Source organism: Dufourea novaeangliae, unplaced genomic scaffold, assembly GCF_001272555.1.
Source record: "Dufourea novaeangliae isolate 0120121106 unplaced genomic scaffold, ASM127255v1 scaffold81, whole genome shotgun sequence".
In the NCBI taxonomy this organism is placed as follows: Eukaryota; Metazoa; Arthropoda; class Insecta; order Hymenoptera; family Halictidae; genus Dufourea; species Dufourea novaeangliae.
In genome coordinates this window covers 297399-309630 of record NW_015373973.1, presented here as the reverse complement: position 1 = coordinate 309630, position 12232 = coordinate 297399, and the positions used below count along the sequence as shown (strand labels likewise).

The 12232-nt window shown below is 32.2% G+C and overlaps 4 protein-coding genes across 4 annotated transcripts in view; 2 read left to right on the top strand and 2 right to left on the bottom strand.

Moving 5' to 3' along the window:
- Positions 1–785: 785 nt before the first annotated feature.
- On the top strand, positions 786–3457 carry LOC107186869 (DEAD-box helicase Dbp80). Its single transcript, XM_015574821.1, has 8 exons — positions 786–932; positions 1252–1475; positions 1554–1646; positions 1719–1936; positions 2029–2206; positions 2293–2530; positions 2612–2774; positions 3063–3457. The coding sequence occupies exons 1-8, from the start codon at positions 870–872 to the stop codon at positions 3314–3316; spliced, it is 1431 nt and encodes a 476-aa protein (XP_015430307.1). The 5' UTR covers positions 786–869; the 3' UTR covers positions 3317–3457.
- Positions 3458–4736: 1279 nt separating this feature from the next.
- Positions 4737–7843, bottom strand: LOC107186854 (60 kDa heat shock protein, mitochondrial-like). Its single transcript, XM_015574802.1, is given in 5 exon segments — positions 4737–5395; positions 5526–5711; positions 5713–6339; positions 6507–6918; positions 7755–7843. Coding segments are annotated over 4 exon segments (1641 nt in total). The 5' UTR covers positions 7755–7843; the 3' UTR covers positions 4737–4979.
- Positions 7844–9249: 1406 nt separating this feature from the next.
- LOC107186895 (10 kDa heat shock protein, mitochondrial) lies at positions 9250–10585 on the top strand. The gene is made up of 3 exons (XM_015574855.1): positions 9250–9369; positions 9985–10152; positions 10227–10585. Exons 1-3 carry the CDS (start codon positions 9367–9369, stop codon positions 10368–10370), a joined length of 315 nt encoding a protein of 104 aa, XP_015430341.1. The 5' UTR covers positions 9250–9366; the 3' UTR covers positions 10371–10585.
- A 225-nt stretch (positions 10586–10810) lies between these two features.
- The window catches only part of LOC107186828 (something about silencing protein 10), a 1841-nt gene continuing 419 nt past the window's right edge, over positions 10811–12232 (bottom strand). Inside the window, exons 3-5 of the mRNA XM_015574771.1 lie at positions 11837–12223; positions 10980–11701; positions 10811–10900 (exon numbers count right to left, since the gene is read on the bottom strand). Coding sequence (XP_015430257.1) covers positions 10811–10900; positions 10980–11701; positions 11837–12223 — 1199 coding nt within the window. The remainder of the gene's footprint in view (positions 10901–10979; positions 11702–11836; positions 12224–12232) is intronic.

The window sequence follows — 12232 nt, the reverse complement described above, 5'->3', positions numbered from 1 at the left end:
TCTGAATTTAATTCAGTTTTTGAGTTATCTTCTTCAGAATTAAGAGTGAAATGCACACGAATAATACACGTATCCTTGGCAATACAATGCTGATACTTTTCGGACAGATTAGAAATAGAAAATAAAAGTCTTGCACTGAAGAACATTTTTTGTTTCTTCTGGTGTGTAGTCATAATTTAATCATATGTTTAATAAATTGCTCATTAAAATCTTTTATGTGTATATAATGTTCGTGCTTCACATAAAGCATACGTGATAGATTGCGCAGTCTAATAGTGATAAAAGTAGCATTGGAGTAGCTCCTCTTTTGCTCCCACATCGCAGTATATATACCCGCATGTAAATGCCTCCACCAACAGCCCCATTAGAAAGAGAAGTAGCTGTTCCAGTTATTATCCTCTCTTTCTTATATCGACTTCAGTCCTACCATAAGACCGCGTAGTCTATTATATATGTCTATGATGCAAGTGAAGATTTTCGTAAATTGAGTTATATCGGTGGTTACATCTGGTTACACAATCTAGAATTAAATTGAAAATAAAAATCTCATTACATTTTATTAATCTTTTCCTGTAGCAAACATTAGACAATTGTGTAAATTGCAAATATGAAATAACCATATTCCCTTTTAACACGTAAAAAACTTAACACTTTCTCGTTATTTATTTTTTCGCGCGAAAAGTACGTCAATTAGTTACTGTTAACGCCGTATAGTGACGTTACTGTCACAGAAATGTCACAATTCGTAAGTTAATTACATATACACATACTGTACATATTGGACATACAAGTTCGTGTCATTTTGGTACTCTGAGTCTGATTAAAAATCGGGTTGTGTTCTGAATTATTGGAAGCGTACCGATGTTAATATGGCTTCGGCTAAACTTGATTGGGGCAAATATGCGGACGAGCAAGAAAAACTGTCTGCGAAGGTAACACGTTCTCATCGTGTGTATACATAGCACCGGTTTAACCTCAAATTCCTTGTTTTCCTCCATTCTTTGTTAATCCATGTTTGTCAGCGAAAACAAAAGTTATTTTGTTACAATTTATACTCTTAATTTCTTCATTATTTGTATTCATCCTGTAATTAAATAACATTTAATTGAAGAAATAATACTCCAAATGTTGTATAATGAAAAATATAACAACTTAATCCTCTCTGTTATAGAATATATTAAGAGCTAAGCATTTGAATGTTAATAAAATTAAAGTGACTTGAAAAGTCACAAAAGGTCTTTCATTCAACAGGTGTCTAATTTAAACATAGAAAAACAGCCTACAGAAAATACACCAACTAGTGAAGATTCTAAGAGTGACAATGGAACGGATGAACATATCCCACCAGCAGAACAGTCTTTATTACAAAAGATCATACGTATAGGTTTAGTGGAGACAACAAAGGATCCAGAAATTCTAAGGAAAGACCCAGCCTCACCATTATATAGCGTTAAATCTTTCGAAGCCCTTCATCTGTTAGTATTTTTAATTTGTCATTTCCTTATACTTATGTTATTAAAAAAAATTGATTTTGCTTTTAACACACATTATAGTAAACCAGCTTTATTAAAAGGAGTCTATGCCATGGGATTTAATGCTCCATCAAAAATTCAAGAAACTGCATTACCTACTTTACTAGCAGACCCGTAAGTTTTGTTTTTGCCTGATAGTATTTCATAACATATGTATAAATGTAAACTGTAATAAATACTTTATAGTCCTCAGAATATGATTGCTCAGTCACAATCTGGAACTGGCAAGACAGCAGCATTTGTGTTAGCAATGCTGAGCAGAGTAGACACCACTAAAAATTATCCTCAGGTGCTTTGTTTATCACCGACATACGAGTTAGCTATACAGACAGGGGAAGTGGCAGCAAAAATGTCTGCATTCTGTAATGAAATAAAAATCAAATATGCAGTCAGGGGAGAAGAAAGTAATACATATTGCGGATAACTCTTACATTTCCAAGAATATAATATAATCAAACTAACTAGTCACTTATCTTAAATTATTGAATTGTTTTAGTAAGTCGGGGATCGAAAATTACAGAGCACATAATTATAGGAACACCAGGAAAAGTACTAGACTGGGCCATAAAATTTAAATTCTTTGACCTGAGCAAAATATCAGTTTTTGTTTTAGACGAAGCAGATGTGATGATTGCAACGCAAGGCCATCAGGATCAGTGTATTCGTATTCATAAGTAATTATTTTTATCCACAAAAAAGATTTCAAACTTTATAAGATATTATACATATAATATTACAATTACATACTTCATTTGACCAGACAACTTGAACGCACATGTCAAATGATGTTCTTTTCTGCAACTTATGAATCAGAGGTGATGAAATTTGCAGAAATTATAGTTAATAACCCTTTGATAATACGGTTGTTGAAAGAAGAGGAGAGCTTAGATAACATTAAGCAATATTATGTCAAGTGTAAAGGCTTGGATGAAAAATACACAGCTATCACTAATATCTACGGTGTGATAACAATAGGGCAAGCAATCATTTTTTGTCACGTAAGACATCTCAAATTTTCTCATTGGTATGAAATTTTTTTGGTTTACAAATTGTAAATAGTACGTTATATTTACGTACAGACTCGAAAAACAGCAAACTGGTTAGCTGAAAATATGACAAAGGATGGTCATGCAGTAGCTGTTTTATCTGGTGAATTAACGGTAGAACAAAGAATATCAGTGTTGGATCGATTTAGAGCTGGTCTCGAAAAAGTTCTCATCACGACGAATGTCTTAGCTAGAGGTAATTATTAATGTTAATGAAATTTTCATATTTTCTCGAAACGTAGACGATTTTAACAACTGTTCGAATAACAATCATGAAACCATTTGGATCCGGATACAACGTTAAAACAATTCTTTGAAACTCTTCAATCTTCTTACTGAATCTAATATGTTTATAAACCTGTTGACTTAAGTAAATCAGTGTTAAGAAGTTAAACAGAGTTCTTTTAAAACTTGAGTCAAAATAAAGCCAGACACTGTTATCGGAAGATTAGACTCTTAAAATTATTTGAAAATATGTTCATAGGTATCGACGTTGAACAAGTAACAATAGTAGTAAATTTTGACCTACCAATGGATCAAAATCGACAAGCGGACTGTGAAACATACTTACACAGAATCGGCCGAACAGGACGGTTCGGTAAATCTGGAATCGCCATTAATTTAGTAGACTCCCCGCATGCAATGGAAATATGTAGAGATATAGAGAAACATTTTGGAAAAAAAATACATTATCTTGACGCAGAAGATGCGGATGAAATAGAAAAGATTGGAGCCTAAATTAGCGTGTAAGAAATATAATTATGCTTTTTATTAAATATACGTAGATATATTGTAATACTTTCGAAAATAATACATCTTTGTATTCTTAATATACCGGATCTTTGTATTTCTTTTCCAATGGCACATATTACTGACAAATTTCACACCTTCTTCTTCAATTATAATAACCATTATTTTTATTTACAATAATTTTATGCCATCAATTATTTGATAACTTATTGAAATATGGCAATTGGATCAGGAATATTATAGAATTTAAGGGATACAACAAATAAAGAAATATTTTTGTATATTGCATAACAAAGTGATTTTTGCGCAAGGAAATATTGTATGGCTCTTGTCTAGATTCAATTATAACGTTGTTTATCAAGTTTTATATTAAAGACAACACGCTGTGAATAAGATCATCATACCTTCTAAAATTCTTTGATTTCACTAATTGTACGATCTATAGCAAAACAATAATGATCACAAAATCACGGTTTATATGGAAACACATAATGTATAATAAAAATTATTACCTACTATCACATTAATTGTAGGTTATCTCTTACAATATGTAATTTATATTGGTGTCAATAACTCGTAAGTGTCGCATATACATTTGTATACTTATTTAGTTTATAGACATTTCATAACAAAGTATTCAAACGCTGCCTACGAAATCCAGTTGACACCAGAGATGAGCTATTTAAATGTACAAACTTTGTACCAATATTGAAGTAAATTTACTTCTAAATTCATTTCTATACATGATGATATATCAAATATACTACAGCAATCGAAATTAATATTACGGTTTATTATGTTGCTGAAGATTCCTTTTTGTAGAAAACCTTTTAGCTCGTTCCATTTTGTAGGTGTAGTGGTATGTTTTCTCATAAGAAGGGGAATTTCATTGCGAAGAAACAACAGTAAAGTAATTTAAACATATTTATTGAGACGAAAAAATGAAAAATAAATTGTAACATTTAAAAAAGAAAGTATAAGACAACTAGTATTTCTACCCTAATGTAATACATGTTTGTACATTTGCATTCTCTTTCATCCACACGGCTGAAAAATTATTAGTTTCGAATTTTTTTTTAAATTTGAGAACGTAGTTTTTATTTCATGGCTACACTTTTTTAACAGCGTAAGTGAGTCTTCGGTCGATTTTGTAAATGCGTGCCATAACACAATTAAGTGGATGTCTATTGAAAAGAAATTAAGTCTTAGATGTATTAAATTTTGTTGGTCCAATTATTCCGAACTTAACAAGTTTTAATATTATTCGTCTAAAGTAATAGTATGTGGTATGTTCACACATTGAATTCCGCATAACTCAATATAAATTTGTTTGTTTAATTAAATCTATATACGTTTCTATTAAAACAATAATATTTATAAATGCAACACAAAGGTAAATGATTACAGAACAAATGTTACAACATATAAGCAAAAAAAACTTGCATTTTCTGTGTGCTTTTATCCTTCTGTTCAAAGTACAACTGTCCTAAACACGTCCAGCATTCTGATTACGCAGTTGGAAATTATGGTCGCGTATTTGCAACTTTAACCGCAATTCACAACATGAAAGTTAATATTGCGATTAAACTGCAATTCTAACCGAATATTAATTGTAATACGAAATTCAGTCTTTATGTGGGATTTCACTTCATTACATGCCCATGCCTCCCATACCACCCATACCGCCCATTCCACCCATTCCACCCATACCACCACCCATCGGCATCTGAGGTTCCTCCTTAGGCAATTCTGTTACCACCGCTTCTGCAGTGGTAAGCAACGATGCAACACCCGCGGCATCGGTAAGGGCTGTACGTACTACTTTCGTTGGATCAATAATTCCTTTCTCGATCATATCGACGTATTCATCATTTAAAGCATCATAACCGAGATTACTTTCACTAACTTTGGCCACTACCACACTAGCATCAACGCCTGCGTTTTGAGCAATCTGTAAGCACGGCATACGTAAAGCGTTCGCCACGATTTTGATTCCTGTTTCTTGATCATTGTTCAATGCTTTTAAATTTTTCAATATCGGTATACACCTTAGAAGGGCAGTCCCACCTGTGAAATAGATACAACGAATGAAATGGAATATATACATAACATGGATACAAAAGGAATTTTCATTGGTGAATATTATATCTATGTACTCCTGTATGAACAACTGTGTAAGGAAGAAAATTATATTTACCTCCTGGAACAATGCCTTCTTCAACAGCGGCACGGGTAGCATTAAGAGCATCATGGACTCTATCCTTCTTTTCATTGACTTCTACTTCGCTGCTACCACCAACTCTTAAAACTGCAACCCCAGATGCTAACCTTGCCAAACGTTCTTGCAATTTTTCCTTCTCATAATCAGAAGTTGTATTTGTCCTTTGTGATTACTACTTCTCCTACTTCACCCAGATCGCATGATTGTACATTCTCCAACTTAACAAGATTTGCATCATCTCCAAAAACAATTCCTCCAGTCAAAATTGCCATATCCTGGAGCGTCGCTTTTCTATTGTCTCCAAAACCAGGGGCCTTAACCGCGGCCACCTGCAAACCAATTTTCAACCTATTGACTACAAGAGTTGACAGAGCTTCGCCATCAACATCTTCAGCAATAATCACAAGTGGTTTTCGTTGTGAATTTGCCAATTCCAATGCTGGAATTATAGATTGTACAGACGATATCTTTTTCTCGCTGAAGAGTAAAAGTGCATCTTGAAATTCAACTTTTGCTCCTTTACTAGAATTTATGAAGTATGGAGATATGTAGCCTCTATCGAACTTCATTCCTTCTATAACCTCAAGTTCATCGTGCAGTGTTTTACCATCCTTTACTGTAATAACACCTTCCTTTCCAACCTTTTTCATGGCATCAGAAATAAGAGTACCAATGGCTTGATCTCCATTAGCCGAGATGGTTGCAACTTGAGCAATTTCTTCTGGAGTGGTTACTGGTTTACTTAAAGCTTTCAATTCATCTTTTACTTTATCAACAGCTAACATAACACCTGTAATATGAATACCGATATATTAACAGAGTAGTAAATTGTTATGTGACAAACAACTTAACATCCATGATATAATAAACAAAAAACACGAATGATTAGTTAATAACATTACATAACAAATTTGATTATGAGATCACAATAATATTGTTGTATACATTTTAACTTACCACGTCTAACTTCTACAGGATTGGCACCTTTACTGATTTTTTCAAAACCTTCCTTAGCAATGGCTCTTGCTAACACTGTAGCTGTGGTTGTACCATCACCAGCTTCTTCATTTGTATTATTTGCTACATCCTGTACCAACTTTGCTCCAATATTCTGAAATTTATCCTTCAACTCTACTCCTTTAGCTACTGTAACACCATCTTTGGTAATCTTTGGGCTACCCCAACTTTGTTCCAAGATAACATTACGACCCTTAGGACCCATTGTCACAGCAACAGCATCTGCTAAAATGTCTACACCTTGTAACATGAGCGCTCTAACTTCAGACCCAAAACGTACATCTTTAGCATAGGAACGAGTTTGCAACTGGCGCAAAGCAGCACCCCGCAATACAGTTGGTAATCTATGCATCTGAAAAAACAATAAACAAATTGTTACCCTTATAACTGCAAATGTGTATAATTTAACATTTTTTATACACGCATGAAATTCATAATAATATTTTACGAAAATTTCATTCTTAATCAATAAAATAAATGAAACTAATATTTAATAAAATATTTTATACATTAATTATTTCATTTTCATAATGAGAATAATTCATGCAAAATAGATATACGATTGAGTTTTGAAGGTAGATATGGTTATGTAAACTGCCGCGTGAATAACGACCAACGATCCTAATAATGAAAATTATTTTAAAAAATATATATAAAAATCGTTTGCACCGAATTAGAAAGAAATCAATAGCTTATTACGATATATTTCCTTTAAAATTCCTTTTGTCTTATATGTAAGTATAATATACAGCAGCCAGTAACCAAAGACCGGCTAACCGGACAAAGAACGATAGAAGTAATAGAAAAGCAAATATTATTACGTATAAAAATAAGAATTTGAGAAAATGAAAGTAATTTAAGACACTAATAAATTAGATAACCGAACATTCAAATTTACAATTTTCTTTGTCATATACTAGTTACCCTTTCATACCTATTTAGATACACACTATCCTTCAACGTGTACAAAAATTATATTTGTCAAAAGTATACATTGAACAAAATATGTTATGACACTTGAATTAAATTAACATAAAGCGATAAGAAAAATATACCATGAAATAAAGGTGGTCGCAGAAATAAATTACTCAGAATACAATTTAGCCGGCTAATAGCGTCAACAAGAACAGTGTGTGTTTCGTGTAAAATGGAAATTGTGATACTTTAACTAAAAAAAATAACTTTTACCTTTATTTAATGAAAAAGCAAAAGCCGTTCGTTTAGAAATCGCAGTTGCAAAAGTAATTGAAAATCGTCGCAGCGTGACCGCACGTTGTCTCGCCAGTACAATGAGATGTGTGAAGGAGTTTGCGCTATCACATGGAATAACTCCCCACCCCTCATGACTTATACTAACCTAACCCTTCTATACTTGATTAAGAAACGTGGAAAAATTCTAATTATATTTAAATGAAACGAAACGTGAATAAAATCGAAATTTTATATTTAATTACTTTTTCTTTATTTGATAGCATTTTGTGCGTTAATATTAGAAATGGACTGTTTTCTTTTTATGGGGTTACGAGCTTCTAGAATGTACGGGAACGCCTGTGATGCAATCATCTACCCTACACCAATCAGATTCGTCGATACAAAGAGACGAATTTGTTATTCGCGCAGTGTTTCTCAATGTTTTGATCGTCTCTAATCCATAAAGATTTCGCCAGTTTTAAATATAAGTGCAAGATAGCTTATAATTTATTCACGTTCATACGCCAATTTTATATCAAAATGTTACGCTTTTAATGTAGTGTCCAGAAATATCTCGTCCTTTATTATTTATATATTCAAAGAAAACCAAATTTATACATATATGCGTTTTCTGCGTTCCTTTTTACATTTGTGGTTTTTTAGTGATTTTTTTCTATTTATATGTCAACAAATTCGCAATGCCTCTGTACCCATACATAATCGTATGCGAAGAAGTTGGCAGTTTAATTATTCTTTAATCCTTTACATATTGCATCAGCACGTATTCAAAGGTTCGACAAATTTCTTAAAGTAACTTTCGGCAAGAATTATCAAGTACTGGCAATTTGTTAAATACTTAATGTTTACAACATTTTCAGAATGTTTATTCTGTTAAATAATAGTAATTTTCGGTACATATGTATATGTACATTTCAATTGATACGTCTTTACCAGCTTTAAAGAACCGATGTACTGTGTAATAACCCAATATAATGAATCATTTATTGAATATTTGTTTATTATCAGTTAGTTATTTTATTTTACTTGCGGATGAGATACCAGCTATTTAGTATTCCGCAACAAGAGTGTAACAGTTTTATACAAATCATTCCTTTTAAATACTCTTGTAAATTAAAATATAATTATATAACGTAATTTTAAATGAAATATAAAAATGCATTTAGTTGTATTCGGAATGAGTATCTTTCTTTTTTTTAATGACACCCGTCTAATTTATTGAATATTAAACATTGCATAGCTGTTATTTAAGAGTTGAGTCCACCAAATATATGCATTTGTAACATTGTTCACGTGGTAAAATGCACAAAAGTACCATCTAGCGGCTGTCTGTTGCATCTAAATACGCAGTTACGTAACACGTGTGTGTAGGCATAGGTTCTCATGCAATCGCGAAATCATTAAGTTTGGTGGGGCCAGGTGGGGCGTAGAAAGATAGAGAGGAGACTGGAACTTTCGAGAAAACTGAGAACGGAACGGAGGACGGAGGTTTGTTAGACGCCACTATAGGTACAGGTTACACAACGTACACGAGGGTGCTTGCCGGTTACATTGTCTGAACTTGTAATTTTTGAAGCATCTGTTTTTAAGAATGGTAAGAACTGAAACCCCGTAAAAACAGCCAATTAGTATGTACAATTTCACGTATTGAATAATATGCTAATAATTGATATTTTTGTGCACACTTTTGAATATAACCTTCAAATCTTCCGTAATTGAACAGATACTTCGTACAGAAAGATAATTCTGTAGTAGGACGAACGTATTTAAATATTCAAATAAACTTCCGATTTTAAAAGTTTCCTACGTTAATGTTTTGTTTAATTGTCTACATTCAATGATGTTGAACTTTCCGAATTCTGTGGTGTGGCCGGTATCAAGTTTTTTTTTGTTGAGATTAGGGAGAAACAAATGATTGTAAAACTACCAGTGAAACAAAAGATTGTACGTAAAAGTCAATTCTGTCATTTATTTATAGAATTCAACATTGTAATTTCAGTTACAACTCCTGAAAAGATCATTTGGATTTGCAAATCTATAAGTTCATATTCCAAACATTGACTTACCATTTGTGTATTCAAAAATTGTACTTGAACATTATCTAAACTTTTTTAAAATTACATCATGCACGACCTTAAAGTAATTATTTCTATTGTATATGGTTGGCAGATCTATTGATATTACATTATACAAATTCTAATTTTTTTAGGCTGCAGCTAATGCTATAAAGCGACTTGTGCCTCTCTTTGACAGAGTTCTTGTACAAAGAGCCGAAGCTGTAACTAAAACAAAAGGTGGTATTGTTTTACCAGAGAAAGCTCAAGCGAAAGTTTTACAAGCTACAGTAGTGGCAATCGGACCTGGACAACGAAATGAGGTACATGAAAATCAGTTATAAGAAATATTATATCAATAGAACAGCGGGAGTAACAATTTACATTTGCATTTCAGAAAGGAGGTCACATTCCTTTGAGTATTAAAGTCGGTGATGTTGTTTTGTTACCCGAATATGGAGGAACTAAAGTAGAACTTGAAGATAATAAAGAATTTCACTTATTCCGTGAGTCAGATATATTAGCAAAGTTAGAAGTTTAAGGATGTTTTACTTATGTGCTTATAATTCTTTAAATATTACAAACGGTTCCCTGCAAAATTCAGGAGTAAAGCAACAGTGATATACATATGAAGGTCATACATAGTTTAGTGTTCACTGTTAAATCATACTTATTTCTTTAAGAGTCTGATATAATATAAATGTTATTATGCTTTCCTACATATTAACGGAAATGAAACATTTATTCATTATGTTTATGTAATTATCGCTTCACAAATTTACATTTTCGTTTGACCGTGATAATTTGTACCATTAAGAGATAAAATAAAACCTGTTAATATTGTCCACATGAAGGATAAGTTTCTTTATTGCATTTACATTTATAGTTTACATGTAAAACAAGCTTTTGTATCTTAATAGAAAATAAACTAGTTTTACAATTTTAATTTTAAATGTCCATACAATTCTTTTCTTACTACGCTTATTTTAACTTAGTACTTTTCATTACACTAGCTTTGATACCTGATATTTCTCCAGCATAACGAGTAATTTCTTTTCTCACTTCTCTTACCTGTAAAATGGGAATTTTTGAATATTTTGAAATATCTCTACAAGGATATTTTAAGTGCCTAAAATATTATGATACATACCGCGCCCTTCCTGCGAATTTTGGCTTTACGATATTTATTCCTATGTTTTACTCTGGGATTGCGTTGTTCTTTTTTACGATGCGGTGTCAAACCTTTGTTTTTCGCTATCTGATATGTAATTGCTCTCTTTCCTTCACATTCAGTCATCCGATCTGCCATGGTAGTATCGTCTACTTCCTCTTCTTCATCTATGCCTATACCATTTTCAACGTCTTCTGCTTTTTCTATGGATGCATGACCTTCTGAATCTTCCATTTCATCTACAAAGTCTTTGTTTCTCGTGTCATATTCGGATTCTGATAGATGATGAATTATAACTTTTTCTTTTATAGATTTCTTTAAGTGTTTTAGTTTTTCTTTAAAATGACTAGTAATTTTCTTTCTGTTGGTTCTCACTTCAGTACCATTGGACACATTATACAGTGGTTTCCCTTGTTTTTCAGCATTCAATATTTCCTTGATTTCTTGTATTAAATTTCCTTGTCCTGACTCCAATTGATTTAATAACTGACGGTACTGTGCCAAACGTTTTATGACTGGATGAGTATTTACAGGTAATCTCTTAGCTTTCAGCATCAAATAAAAAGAAATATTAATGCAATAATTCAATAAAATGTAGTACTTTGTTTTCACAAAAAATACAGCAGGACAACCAAAGAATACTTCAGTGTTAGCTAATTTTAAGAATGGTGACAATACATCTCTTGCTTCTGTCATTCGACCTAAATCGTAGATAAATATATATTAGTGTGTATACTAGACATTGTATTTCATTTTAAAATATTTACAACAGTGTCCTTTTTGATTAAGTAAAAAGTAAATAATTTAAGAATAATAATACTGTATGTATTAAATACCTTTAAAGTCATTTACCAATGCCATAAATTCAGGACTTTCTTTCTGCATTATTGCTTGTTTTTGTCTTTTACTAAGTTTACTGAGATCAGTCTTTACAAACTGGTCTGTGGCTTCCTGAATTCCTTTGTCATCATCTTTTGTCGACTCTATAAAATCTAACCCAAAATCAGCATCGTCTAATTGTTCTGCTAATCTTCTTTGAATGTTTCTAGCCTCTTCTTCTTCCATTTCAGCATCAGCTAAATCCTTGTGGCTGCTAGTCGCATAATCAGGATCTACATAATCTGTAGAATAATAAGCTCTTTTCTTTTTACCCCAAGCTTTCTCATTTGGTAAGTCAAAATTTTCTCGTAATCCTTCGATATCAGATTCCATAGAGTCTGCTTCTTCATTGT

Excerpts from the sequence above, each read along its gene's own strand:
- LOC107186869 (XM_015574821.1), top strand. The coding sequence starts at position 870 with ATGGCTTCGGCTAAACTTGATTGGGGCAAATATGCGGACGAGCAAGAA. Across the intron at positions 1,476-1,553 it reads TCTTTCGAAGCCCTTCATCT|TAAACCAGCTTTATTAAAAG; the intron begins GTTAGTATTTTT and ends CACACATTATAG. Across the intron at positions 2,775-3,062 it reads GACGAATGTCTTAGCTAGAG|GTATCGACGTTGAACAAGTA; the intron begins GTAATTATTAAT and ends ATATGTTCATAG.
- LOC107186895 (XM_015574855.1), top strand. Across the intron at positions 10,153-10,226 it reads GACCTGGACAACGAAATGAG|AAAGGAGGTCACATTCCTTT; the intron begins GTACATGAAAAT and ends TTTGCATTTCAG.